General features: G+C 56.3%; 5 protein-coding genes across 5 annotated transcripts; 4 read left to right on the plus strand and 1 right to left on the minus strand.

Moving 5' to 3' along the window:
• Nucleotides 1–1,161: 1,161 nt before the first annotated feature.
• On the plus strand, nt 1,162–2,789 carry CABS01_06752 (PH domain-containing protein; the record flags this gene model as incomplete). Its single annotated transcript, XM_060540117.1, has 2 exons — nt 1,162–1,260; nt 1,404–2,789. 2 exons carry the CDS (start codon nt 1,162–1,164, stop codon nt 2,787–2,789), a joined length of 1,485 nt encoding a protein of 494 aa, XP_060403801.1.
• A 1,548-nt stretch (nt 2,790–4,337) lies between these two features.
• On the plus strand, nt 4,338–5,505 carry CABS01_06753 (uncharacterized protein; the record flags this gene model as incomplete). Its single annotated transcript, XM_060540118.1, has 2 exons — nt 4,338–4,453; nt 4,749–5,505. The coding sequence occupies 2 exons, from the start codon at nt 4,338–4,340 to the stop codon at nt 5,503–5,505; spliced, it is 873 nt and encodes a 290-aa protein (XP_060403802.1).
• A 714-nt stretch (nt 5,506–6,219) lies between these two features.
• CABS01_06754 (uncharacterized protein) lies at nt 6,220–9,080 on the minus strand (the record flags this gene model as incomplete). The annotated part of the gene is made up of 3 exons (XM_060540119.1): nt 6,220–8,357; nt 8,408–8,802; nt 8,869–9,080. 3 exons carry the CDS (start codon nt 9,078–9,080, stop codon nt 6,220–6,222), a joined length of 2,745 nt encoding a protein of 914 aa, XP_060403803.1.
• A 920-nt stretch (nt 9,081–10,000) lies between these two features.
• CABS01_06755 (tRNA synthetase class I) lies at nt 10,001–11,483 on the plus strand (the record flags this gene model as incomplete). The annotated part of the gene is made up of 6 exons (XM_060540120.1): nt 10,001–10,124; nt 10,202–10,551; nt 10,606–10,687; nt 10,740–10,871; nt 10,925–11,163; nt 11,220–11,483. The coding sequence occupies 6 exons, from the start codon at nt 10,001–10,003 to the stop codon at nt 11,481–11,483; spliced, it is 1,191 nt and encodes a 396-aa protein (XP_060403804.1).
• A 634-nt stretch (nt 11,484–12,117) lies between these two features.
• Nucleotides 12,118–13,231, plus strand: CABS01_06756 (methylthioadenosine phosphorylase; the record flags this gene model as incomplete). Its single annotated transcript, XM_060540121.1, has 3 exons — nt 12,118–12,145; nt 12,257–12,748; nt 12,831–13,231. 3 exons carry the CDS (start codon nt 12,118–12,120, stop codon nt 13,229–13,231), a joined length of 921 nt encoding a protein of 306 aa, XP_060403805.1.
• Between the last annotated feature and the right edge of the window lie 155 nt (nt 13,232–13,386).

Below are 13,386 nucleotides of genomic sequence, written 5' to 3' on the forward strand. Positions count from 1 at the left end.
TCGACGAGAAAAACCCTGGCATCTGAACCCTCTCTTGCGTTGCACTCAGACGACCGAACCAATGGGCGTCATCATTTGAACCCTTTGACGTCTGCCCAATGCCAACCTGTCGGGTATGCGCACCTCAGGTGGTGGCCCTGTTTGATCATGTCATCGCGGCCGTCACCTGCGGCATCAACGTTGGCTGGACGGAAAGAGGGAAAGCTTATTTGCGTCTAGGAGGGATATCCTGGTGGTGTGGAATTTGCTGTGAAGTCGAGACGCGTGTTAGTCGTTACGTGGGATTTGTGCGTATGTGCTAACGTGAGACGATAGTAGCGAGACAGCAGGGCATTCGTCTCATCTCAGTTAGCGCGATCGTGCGCTGGGAAACTAAGGGACTTGTTGACGTCATAAAAAGCCCCCAAATCACTCATGGGCCTCCCGTCTAGCGGATGTGACGATGCAAGACGGACACCTACTATGCAGCAAGGTGGCTTTCTACCCCCGGACCAGCTGAGAAGGGGGAGCACTCGAGGAGTTCAGCGTGGTAAGGTAGGGTCGACGAGGTGTCTTGGTGGCACCACAGCCGTGACGGTGTCGACTGTCAGCTCAATATGGAACTCAGCTGAAGGCAGGAGTAGCAAAGGAAGTGAGAGGATTTGTCCCTTGGGAAGGAAAATGTCGAGATCGTCACAGGGGGTGATCCAGACCGACCCCACTCTGGACAACCCTTTGGGGCCATGTAATGATTTGGGGCCAGCAAGAGGGTCGTGCTTGTGTGCGACAAGCAAATCTCGGTGCAGCACTGCAGGCGCAGTCCCAGCCAGGGGCCGCTAAGACCAGGAAGATTGCGCTGGCGGCTTGGTGGAGAACGTCATTCGGCCTGGTCTTGGTGCAGGAGCTTGGGCGGGTTTTAATTACCAGCTGTCACTGGCGGCGGCGGCGGCGGGGAATGGGCGATCGAGGAGAGGGACGGGACACATGTAATGTCTGTCAAATATAACCTCTTTTGCCCTTTTTCCCTTTCCATATGGTTCACTGCATTTGTTCTCCCATCTTGCTAGACAACCTTGGAAGAACGTTCCCAAGAAACGACCCACGACACACCGTCGACACATCACCTAAAAGTATTCACGATACTCCTCATTCGAGCGCAACCCGATCTTGCACATCACGACCATGGCCGACACCAAGGACCTCCCCCAGAGGTCGGGGACCATCATGACCAACAACTCTGTCCTTAGCGACGATGCTGTTCCCGAAGTCGATCCCACCAGCGTACGTGAATCAGTCATTTTGCTCAGCTTCAAATAGTCGAGGCGTTGTAGTATGGTCCATTTGGCGCCCAATACCAAACGCCTCTGAGCTCTACAAAAACCACCTAGACCTTCACAATGGAATATACTAACAGCTACATGTAGACCGCTGGTCTCCTCGCGGAGCGACTCCAAGCATGGAAACATTCTGTTGGATACCTTGAGGACTATATCGGAGCCGTCGAGAAGATCCACAAGGCCCAGTCCAAGGAGTACGAAAAGGCTCTCAAGACCATCTCCCATCCCTTGAAGGAGGGCCACCACTTCGACCAGAGCCTCGGCGGTATCGCAGCCTACTTCGAGAACATGCGCTCCAACACTCAGGCGATTATTAACACCAATCTCGAGACGGAGAAGACCATCAAGGGCTCCATCCTCCCGGTCCTCGAACGCCTGCACAAGGAGATCAAGCACAAGGGCAAGGAGCTGGCACACGGTGCCCAGAAGGGTGCCAAGGAGGTCGAGAAGGCTCGCAACACCACGCAGAAGCACATTGAGCTTCTCGGCTCCCAGACCGCCTCCTTCGAGTCCGCTGGCGGCAAGATGCACGGAACTGACGATCCTTACGTCGTCAACCGTGGAGTCCTTCACAGATTGCACAAGCAGGTTCTCGAGGAGAACAACAACCGCAACGACCTGATTGCTGTTCAGAACAACTTCAAGGATTTCGAGGCACATGTTATCGAAGTTGTTCAGCAGGCGATGGAGCAATTCATCCAGCTGACCGGTGGCCAGGCCGAGAAGACTCGCGCTCTCTACTCTGACATGCTGGGTGCTATCCAGAGAGTCCCGGGTGATTTCGAGTGGAACGGCTTCGTGACCCGTAGCGGCGATCGCTTGGTCAACCCCAATGACCCCCCGCGCTCGGTCGAGGCCATCAACTTCCCCAACATGGACCACACCTCTGTGAAGCCTCTCATTGAGGGTTCCCTGGAACGCAAGTCGCGTAACAAGCTTTCCTGGGGCTACTCTACCGGCTACTACGTTGTTACCCCGACCAAGTTCTTGCACGAGTTCAAGGACAATGATAACACTCGCTCTGACCCCAAGCCAGAGCTTTCCATCTATCTGCCAGACGCTGTTATTGGGCTTCCCAACGGAAACAAGTTCAACGTCAAGGGCAAGGATAAGAGCAAGTCTATTAGCTCGAAGCTCACTGGATCGTCCGAGTTGGCTTTCCAGGCCCACACCCCCGATGAGGCGCAAAAGTGGTTCGAGGTTATCAAGAACGTCGCGGGAGCCACCGGGCCTGCGGAGCCCAACTCCACGCCTACCTCGCCCGTCGTTGCCCAGGACGAGAAGATGCCTTCCATCGCACCAGCCGCAACCACCCAGTCCGGCCACTCGGCACAAGAGGCCGGTGTTACTGGTCACGACCCTACCGCGAGCCCAGAGCTCATGAGCCCGGTCGACGGCCCATCCTCCAGCGCGGCGGCTGCACCCGCGGCTGCTCCAGCTGCAACAGCGCCTGTTGACGAGAAGAAGATCTAAGGATTCGCACGACACCCTCAGCTTTTGAGATCCCTACACTTGCAGACCTAGTCCGATACCTCGAGCAGAGTCCTTTCGACAGCCCTATTTTCCTCAATAAAGTGAGGCGACTGCTAAGGGCGACTCATCGACTTGCGCACCACTGGTTGCCTTGTTGTTTAGTCTTCTAGGGCGGAATCGCACCTCATATGACTTCGACTTGACCACACCACTACACCTGATTGGTTACATCACTTCTGCGCAACATCACAGCCTTACATCCCCGTTGCTTTTTTTCGGCCCTTTCCAGCACACGCGCTTGGAGGATACCATTGTGATTTATGGTTATATAATATAGCGAGCCCTAATCAAACAACAATTATGATCGTTGACTCTTGTCCGATTCCGAGTTCATTGACAGTCACCTTGATCGATTCTGATTCCTAACCACAATGACTAGAAGATCGAGTTGGAGCTGGCCAGTAGGATGTCTGCCTTGGCGCAGGCTGTGCCTCACCACCCTCTTCCACTCCGAGACAAGGCGCCCATACCGCCATCGATACCGCGTGGATGTCTGCACCTCATCGTGGAGCCCTATTTATAAGTGCAGAACGCTCCCGCGTCTTAGGCTGTCGACACCGGCGACATATTTGATTCAGTATTTGGCGCACACCTCGCTGTGGTCGTCTGCCGAGGAATGCGGCCAGCGTATTGAGTCAACGGTACAACTGAAGAAAAAGCGCTCACCATACTTATCGGTAGGTAGTTCAGCCACCAAGCTGTCCAAAAAAAAAAAAAAACGAAGACTCTTTGCACTTTTGCGCAAGGGGGAATCTGCGGAGTGTAGGCAAACGTCGCACACCTTCGCTGAAAGTTCGGTGAAGGTCTGCTCATGGGGTGGTGTGGCACAAGACAGGACACCCCTTACGTTGCGGGCTTAGCCTTCTCCCCCTCCACCACCTTGCTCCCTTGGAGCTGCGCGCCGCTTAGAGAAAGGCAGACTTACGCCCCGTCCCGTCATCATGATTCTCCACGATGGCCATGCTATCGGTCATAGAATGTGTTGTCTTTCTTGCCAGGGGGGAATGAAGACTCTCCGAAGGGCAAGTTGCACCTTGATGCACCTACGGTACAAGGTGCGGAAGTCCTGGGAACCGGAACAAGTGTCCGCTTTCTTCAAGGCAGAGGTGAACGAGGGAAAGAAGCGTTCTAGTGCCTGTCCGTCAGCCCTGGACAAGAAACGCCGATGGCGATGTCCCTACACTGCGATTATAGTATCCTACGAAAGGCAGCAGCCAGCCTTATCCCATCGTGACCTGTCTATATACAGCCTGTATAGCTATCTTCCCATTCCCTCGGGGCGAAAGCACTACCGTCTATCAAAAACATCCTGGAATCGTCCATCCTATCATACTTCAATGAAGCTCACCGCTTGGCCTCTCATCGCGGTCTCTCCAGCCCTGATCTTCCTCCTCCAATGACTCCGTAGTAGCGCCCGCCCTTTTCTATCACAAGACTCTCTATCCCGCTTCGTTCCTCATCCCCAGAGTTTCGTCCAAACCAACGACAATGACGAAAGCTTGGAAAGAGCACAAGGACGTTATCGCGAGGCTCTACATCAAGGAAAATCGTACCCTGGATGAGGTCCGGGAGATTATGCAGCAGGACTACAACTTCAAGGCCTCGTCAGTCTGACCAGTTTTCTTTTCCCTCTTTTCTTTCCAAGCCGGTTGGATACATCTTGAACTTTCTCGGACCCTACGGAACCCCTCCTTTCTCGGCAACCCATAGGGCGGAAGTTGGCTCTGAAACGATGACTACTTCACCTCTCCATCCTGGCCGTCGAGTCCTGTTTCCATGGCACTTTACCCATGGGGGATGACAGAGATCCTCAAATAGCCCTTACAACATCGTCCAGTCGAATACAAGGAATAGACACCAGAAGCAAAACTTGCTAACATCTCTAACCCCAACCACCAGGACAAGATCATACCGCCAGCACTTTGACCAGTGGGACCTGTCAAAGTATAACTGCAAGAAGCGTACCGCCCGCCGTCAGAGCCGCGACTACCAGCAGTACCCCGAACAGCAGCAGTACACCCCTTCCGCTGCTGCTGCTGCTGCCGCTGCCGTCGTCATCGTCCAGGAGACTTACCCAATGAGCCCGCAGAGCTACGGCAGTAGCAGCGGCAGCATGAGCCCCGAGTCCGAGATGGACAACGGCGGCGGTAGGCTTGACGACATGGACGTCGGCCAGTCGTATGGAGGCCATCAGTACACGTACGCGGGTCAGAGTCAGGGCCAGCCTGTCTTGCATCAACAGTATACCCAGCAGCAGCAACATCATCACCAGCAGCTGGAGCAGCACCATCGACAGCGTCAGTCCTGGGATAACCAGGTGCCGCGGAGCATATCCTCGCCGTGGGATCAGGCTGCTCTCCCCAGCCCTCCCGCGGATCTGAGCGGAGACTCGTTCTTCCAGATGTCTGGGACGGAGGCGCTATCTGCGCAGGGCAGTCATCGTCCGCAGGCTTATTCAACCGTGATTCATCCCGAGCAGTATCGTCAGCAGCAACAGCAGCAGCACTACCACCGACAGCAGTCGGCTGCGGATCCCCGAATGATGCCGACGCGCCTTTTGGCTCCGGCTCCGCAGCGTCCGGTGAGGCCGGAGCGTCGGGAGTCTGTCCCATATCAGGGTGCTATACACTGTGGGTTCCATCGTTCCGGACTATAGGGGCGGAAGAAGGCTACCTTTACCGTGATCTACCCCTTTTCTTCTCGCTTGCGCTCTCCTCTGTTGCACCTCTCCCCACCCTCTCTAGGCTCTTGTTTCCACCGGCTTGGATTATTCTGACACTGCTTTGTAATGTTTATTTCCTATCAGCAAGATTAAATCGACAAAAAGAAGGAAAACACGGTGGTTTGGCTTATTTGGCTTTCAACTTGACTCGGCCAGAATGTCTCTCATAATGTTACTGCACATTCCTTCAATCTCTCGAAACGAAAACAAAAAGAAACGGCCTGCGAGGGAGGTTTATGTTTGAAAGCTGGTCTTTGATGGAAATAAAGGTTGGGATTTTTTTGCAGTTTTGATGGATCACAGGACACGAGAACTTGGCAAAAACCACCTTTCCCATCCCCCCCCCCCTTCCCTTGGCCGTTTCCCATTTTGACTTGATATGTCTTGCTCTTTTGGACTTGAAGTGCTTTAATTGTAGAATGTAGTTGTATCGTGTTTACACCTGTCGTTTTTTTTGATTGCTTTGCTCGCCTTGTGTTTTCGTACCATGTGATAGAAAAGACAGAAAACGAAACATTGACCTTTGGAATCCTCGTTCGCCTCTCTTGACGGTGGTATATAGCCCCCATTCGGATGATTGAATTCCTTTTTTTTGAACACCAAGGACCTATTCCTGAATGATAGACACCATTCCCAAATCATCCTCGTCTACATGAAATCGTCCTCGCTAAAGGGCTCGCTGCTGTGGTTGGACCTCAAATTCATCTTGGCCGCGCCCTCCGCCAACCCGTACGGGTCGTGAACGTGCTGCTTCCCACCGCCGCCTTCTTCTCCATCACCAGCCGGCGCCGAATTAGACCGCACTTGCACTTTGACCTCCCCCTGGATCCCATCCACGCGAATCGTAGACACCGTCGTCCCGCCAGGGGGCGGCCGCAAGTTGGGCGCGGGCGCGAGGTTGACGAGCTCGCGGAAGAAGTTGTTTGCGGCCTCGCAGCCGTCGAGGAGCCACTTGAGGCAGATTGTGACGCGCTCTTTGGCGAACGGGTTGTGGTCGTCGTAGGCGCAGCAGTTTAGGAGGGGCACGATGCCGTTGTGGTTCACCATTTGGGTTTGCACGTCTGGGTTCCCGGGGGTGGAGTGGCCGGGGGGCGGTTGGAGGAGGGTGGCGAGGATGGTGAAGATCTGGCCCTTGATGCCGGACCAGGGGTATTTGTGGGCTGGGTCGGAGAGGGAGGGCGGGGGAGGGGAGGGGGGGAGGGAGTCGGTGGTTGAGTAGGGGCGTTCGATGATGGGGGTGCCGCCGCCGGGTTGTTGCGAGGAGGACTGGGAGTGTTGGTCTGACGGGGACGGTGCTGTTGCGGCGGGAGGGGGAGGTCTGTTGCGGGAGGGGACGGCGTCGACGAGGGGTTTCTTGGGGACGCCTGCCTCGAGGCCGTTGAGGAGGGTGATGAGGTCGTAGACGGCCTCCCACTCGATGAGCTTCTTCCTCGACTCGGCGATCTCGGAGGCGGTCGTCAGGAAGTCGAGGTACTGCGCCAGGCCGTCCTTGGCGCGCTCCATGTCCCAGGTGTCGACGGGGAACTCGGCCGGGTCGACGTTGTCCTCGCGGATCTGGGCCTGGAGGTGCATGAGGGCGACGCACTCGGGGACGATGCGGCTGCGGAAGAAGCTGAAGAAGAACATGACGAGCTTGACGTCGCGCTCCTGGTCCTTCTTGTCCTGCGGCGGGTTGCCGATGCGGCTGCGGAAGATGTGGTTGACGAGGCGGAGGAGGACGGTCTGGGCGGGGGAGATGATGTCCTTTGGTATGCGGAGCGAGTTCCAGGCGTAGGGGACGAGGGCCGAGTGGTGGAGGGCCTCGATGAGCTGCGAGGTGATTTGGAAGATGAGGGACTGCTCGTCCTTTTCCCAGACGGCGATGAAGACGAGCATCTCGCGGAGGAGGGACTTGCCGCAGTCGAGGGCGAGGAACATGCGGCAGCGCGTCTTTTGGAGGTTCTCGCCCGCGCGGGTGAGTCCCGTCCCCGCCGAGTCGAGGATGCAGGACTTGACTATCATGTGGAGGGCCTCGATCTGCTTCGGGTCGAGGATGTTGGGGATCTCGGTCAGGAGGCCCGTCAGGGGGCCCTCGCCGTACGACTCGTCGTCGTCAATGTCCTCGTCGTCCATCATGTCGTCGTAGCCCTCGGCGTACTCCTCCGCGGAGCCTTCTTCCGGCCCGAGGTCCTGTTCGGACTCGTCGACCTCGACGACCTCGTGCTCCTCGGTGCGCATGACGGGCGTGTAGCGGTTGAGGAGGTTGCTCTTGCAGTGCTCCGTCCTCGTCTTGGCGAACTCGACGTTGGGCATGGCGACCGCCCAGCCGTCGTAGTTTACGTCGCGCGCGCGCATCCACCAGGTGTCGATCTCGCGGGATACGCGGCAGTAGGCGCGGTCCTGCTCGAACTTGTCCTCGATGTCGGGGTCCCACCGCGGGTTGACCTTTTCGCCCTCCTCGTAGTTGTCGGCGCGGACCTTGACCTGGCCCTCGGGGAACCAGTTCCACGCCAGGGGCGCGATGGGCGCGAGGACGCCCGGGGGGTTGTGCGACTTGTTCTGGGAGTAGTCTGTGAGGAGTCTGCGGGCGGTCTCGCACATGCGCGAGTTGCGCTCCAGCCAGTGCTGGATCTCCGTTTTGGCGATGTCGACGCGGAAGCCGGAGCCGTCGCCCATGCCCTCTTGCGGGTCGTCGAGCTGCGCGTCCTCGTCAAAGAGTACGTCGTACCAGAACGACATCTTGTTGCGGTCGTTCTTGGCGGTCCAGTTGTGGGCTTGTTGAAGGGACGTGACCAGGAGCTTCTTGTCTGTGGATCGTGAGCGGCGATTCTTCACCTGAAGGCCATGGGGGACTTACACATGTCGGTGATCTCATTCAGCTTGGCCCTCGAAGACTCGTCCAAGATCTCGCCATCGTAGCCCTTGCTCGTGACGTTCACACAGAGGATGATGGTCTGATAAACCATCTGGTCAAAGTGAACCGCGGCACAGATGTCCTGGGGTACCTCTGGTTCTGATGTGACCAGCAGGTTTCTCGCAATGTGCATGAGCTTGTTCAAGATGGAGAGGTCGTCCTTGAGACTGTGGTGGTTCTTCACAATGAGAGCAGTGCTCTCCTGAGGGGTCACACCCTTCTCCGGATCGTTGAGGCTCGACAGCGGGCCAACTGAGCGTGTGGTGAGACTGGGGATGGCGGCGCCAAAGATCTTGGTCAACCAGATCCATATCTCGACATTTCTTGACAGCGTTTCCCTGGTTCTTGTTAGGAAAATGAGATGGTACGAAACTACAGTAAGTCATGGCGTTGAGGGCACCTACCTAACGTGCTTGAAGGTGTGAGTCTTCTCGAGGGTTTTGGCAATCATTGATGAGACCCGTGCGGCGGTCTGAGGGCCCATGGGCGGGATGGTGTAGTGGCCCTCAAGGCAGATGAGGGCGGCCGAAAAGCAACGCTCCTCGATGGTCTCATAGCCCGGGGTGCCATCCTCGAGGTCGAGGTCCGGCAGGGACGGCGGCGGTGTGGCCGCCATGGTGTTGTAGGTCGATGAGTGATGGAGAGCACTCGTGACGTTGGAGATTGGGGTATTTCAAACTTGAAGCATAGAGGTAAAGACCGGCCGGAGAGGCGTTTAGCCTGCCGAGGGGGTATTTGCTAGATCAGTGGGAAAACAGGCCGTGGGTGAAGATTACTGAAATACATGCACAGTTTAAGAATATTCTCTTGAAGTTTTTGGAGATGGAGTACCTCCAAGGTGGCGGCCCCGGGATGCTGGATTGTCACTGTGGAAAATTTCCGCCGTCCGCACCGAAAGTAAGTATCTCTGCACTACAAATTGGTAAGCAGATACACACAGACCAACTGCCATTTTGAGGTTCCAACAGCAAGTGTGAGTGCTCTTGTGATCTTTAAGTGACCTTTAACTACCTATATGTATGAAGGATTCACTCTAGAACTCCCGTAATCGTCCTGCACAGATAATATTCTACAAAAGATGTGCAAGAATTTCACTCTCGATTCGGCATCAGGGATTTACGCATCATGTCTAGGCCTTCCCACATTATGAGTCGGGATACAACTGCTGTTCTGGGCTGAGAGCCCTGTGAAATTCCGGGCTGAGGCAAGGTCGGTACCCAAGACCCCTCCATCGAACCCCCTAAATCGGCCAATGGCAAGGGTGACAGACACCGTAGACCCCTCTATCGGCCGTGTGCGACTTGGGCCCCCGACGTCCGCCCCTCGGCGGGGTAATTTCGCTGTGGTGTCTGTTCTTCGACGCGAATTTGGGCCACTTGTGCGACAAGTCACAGCTTGACTCACTCCGAATACCATCGTCTCACGACCTCTCGATACCACCCCCGACGCCGTGAGTCTTCCACAACCTCGCTTCAACGAATACCACCGCATTTTTACTTCGATCGCAATCTTCACAACACTCGTAACATATCCAAAATGGCGGAAGGCACAACGGCGCAGGAGAGGTTCGCCCTCATCCAGGAGAACTTGGCCGAGGTCATGAACCCCGAGATCATCGAGAAGATCTTGGCCGAGGGACGCAACCCCAAGATCTACTGGGGTAAGAAGCGTCTCAATTACACTGCTGATACTCTTCGTCGGCGCATTGGCTGACAATTGGCTCCTTTCAACCTACAGGAACCGCGACAACGGGCAGACCTCACTGCGGCTACTTCGTCCCGGCCATCAAGCTGGCGCAGTTCCTCGCCGCCGGCTGCGAAATGACTGTCCTTCTCGCCGATATCCACGGCTTCCTCGACAACCTCAAGGCCCCCATCGAGCTCGTCGAGCAGCGCGCCAAGTTCTACAAGTTCGCCATTACAAACATTCTCAACGCTGTCGGCGTCTCCACGGAGAAGCTCAAGTTCGTCCTCGGCAGCTCCTACCAGAAGAGCCCCGAGTACATCATGGATGTCTACAAGATGAGCTCGCTCATTAGCGAGAGAGATGCGAAGAAGGCTGGTGCCGAGGTCGTGAAGCAGTCTGACGTGAGGATACCTGCAAAATTTGGGTGCTTGGACTGGGGCTGACAATGGTGACAGAACGCCCCCATGAGTGGTCTGCTGTACCCCGTCCTTCAGGTCTGCGACGAGCAGCACCTTGGTGTCGATGCTCAGTTCGGAGGTATGCATTGACTCTCGTATCTCGAAGGAGTGCTCAGGCTGACATTTTGCAGGCATGGATCAAAGAAAGTTGTTCGCTGCGGCCACCGAATGGTTGCCCAAGGTCGGATACCAAGTGCGCGCGCATCTGTTGAACCCCATGGTGCCGGGTCTGAACGGTGGAAAGATGAGCGCGAGTGATCCTGGTAAGATTATTGCCACCGCCTTTCGGAAATAAATGCTGAACATGGCTTCACAGACAGCAAGATCGACCTTCTCGATGCCCCCGAGGTTGTCCAGAAGAAGCTCCGCAAGGCCGAGTGTGTGCCCAAGGTTGCTGAGGGCAACGGTGTCCTGTCCTTTGTCGAGTATGTCCTGCTGCCCGCCGCTTCGCTGAAGGGCAAGAAGGAGTTCCGCGTCGAGCGTGAGCGCGACGGCCTCGAGACCCTGGTTTACACCGATATCAAGCAAATGCACGAGGATTACAAGAATGACGTCGTAAGTAACACACGAAACGAGTCGCGATATACAGAACAAGCTAACACTATGTTTAGTTGACGCCCCAGCTGCTCAAGCCCGCCGTGACCAAGGCCCTGAACGAACTCCTGGCACCCATCCAGCAAGCCTTCCAGGCCTCCGAGGAGTGGAAGCAGGTCACAGAGAGGGCCTACCCTCCGGTTGAAGACGACAAGAAGAAGAAGAAGAAGCAGCCCAAGGACAAGGGCTCCCGCTACCCCGGCGGCGGCAAGGGTCCCGCCGCGCAGGACGGCGCCGCCAAGGAGACGGAGCTGCCGGTGCGCCCTGCCGAGGGCCAGTGATTGTTTTGTTTCTTGCATAAGAAAGCGTTTTTATCTGTACGTGCTACTACGGAATGGGTCGGAGTTCGGATGAAGACCAGCAAAAAGAAAGTCTAGAGAAAGACAGCTAGATACCTCAGATGAAAAAAAGAGCATTTGAAAGAGAGAGCGGCCCCTGAACTTTTGCTCCTGTCTCGTCGCCCTTCCTCCTTGCCCCTACCCCTTGGCACCAGCCTTGTGTCCTTATTTCTTCAACAACGGGCCGATGATCAAGGGATAGGGGCTATTGATTCCTTGACTCGACCATGAAGTCTCTGGTGTACATCAAGGTTCCGATCATTCGAATCCATCGGTTCATTGCTTTTGCAACACGTGGCGAGGACGGCGAGAACATGTGGCGGGGTGTTGACATAGCGGGATGCCCGGGACGACGCAATGGCGGGGCACTGAAGAAACGGCAGCATTCGAGTGCGGTGGATGGCGGGGTAAATTTCGGCGGGGTCGAAAAAAGATGTCAGACTCCGACCGCCCAGCAAGCTTTCGCGCCGATCTACGTCTTTCAACATTCTCTTTTCTCTAGCTTCGTGATTTTATTTTCCTTGCTTTAACTAAGATACCCTCCATTTTCCCACGATCAATCCATATAAACGACACAATGGCCGACCTCCCCACCACCTTTGACCGTAAGCTTCACCCACGCTCTCCTTCCTCCCTCCCGATTCGGCCCAAAGCCTCCAACTACGACCAAAAAGCGCAATGCCTTTCGACATGACTGACATCCTACTTCCCAACAGGCCCCGTCCACATCGCCGTCATCGGCGGCACCGGCCTCGGAAAGCTCGAAGGCTACACCCCCGTCGCCCAGCTGACGCCCACGACCCCCTGGGGCAAGCCCTCCTCCCCGATCAGCATCCTCGAGCACAACGGCGTCCCCATCGCCTTCCTCGCCCGCCACGGCCTGCACCACCAGTTCGCGCCCCACGAGGTGCCCGCCCGCGCAAACATCGCCGCCCTGCGCTCCATCGGCGTCCGCTGCGTCATCGCCTTCTCCGCCGTCGGCTCCCTGCGCGAGGAGATCAAGCCCATGGACTTTGTCGTCCCGGACCAGGTCATTGACCGTACCAAGGGCGTGCGCCCATTCACCTTCTTCGAGGGCGGCGTTGTGGGCCACGTTGGCTTCGCGGATCCGTTTGATAAGGGGCTCGCGGAGGTCGTCAAGAAGTGCGCGGCGCATATGCAGGGCGAGGGCGTCGTTTTGCACGAGAAGGGCACCATTATCTGCATGGGTGAGTTCCTTCCTCGCCCGACACGAATCTTGGAAGAAACAGAGAGAGGGGCAAAACATTACTAACGAGACGAAAACAACAGAGGGCCCCCAGTTTTCCACCCGCGCCGAGTCGCACATGTACCGCTCCTGGGGCGGCAGCGTCATCAACATGTCGGCCCTCCCCGAGGCCAAGCTCGCCCGCGAGGCCGAGATGGCCTACCAGATGATCTGCATGGCGACCGACTACGACTGCTGGCACTCGTTCGAGGACGTCGACGTCGCCATGGTCATGAAGTACATGGCCGCCAACAGCGAGAACGCCAAGCGCCTTGTCGGCGGCGTCCTCGACGAGCTGTCCAAGCAGGAGAGCGGCGACCTCGTCCTCGCCAAGCAGTGGGAGGGCGCATCCCAGGGCGCCGTCAAGTTCATGACCAAGCCCGAGGGCCGCAGCCCCGAGGCCATGAAGAATGTCGAGTTCTTGTTCCCTGGGTTCTGGAACTAGATGTGAATTCACAGAACCTTTGTTGCATTTTTTGTAGTCTGGTTCTCGGTACCAGGCACACGACCAAGGATTGGTATACGTGCAGGAATATAAGCGTAAGCGTATATAGAAGCAATGGTGAAAATGGCGTGGGTAGATAGACTTGTACCTGAGCA

Source organism: Colletotrichum abscissum (assembly GCF_030869225.1).
Source record: "Colletotrichum abscissum strain IMI 504890 chromosome Unknown Scaffold_14.1, whole genome shotgun sequence".
NCBI classification, from domain to species: Eukaryota; Fungi; Ascomycota; class Sordariomycetes; order Glomerellales; family Glomerellaceae; genus Colletotrichum; species Colletotrichum abscissum.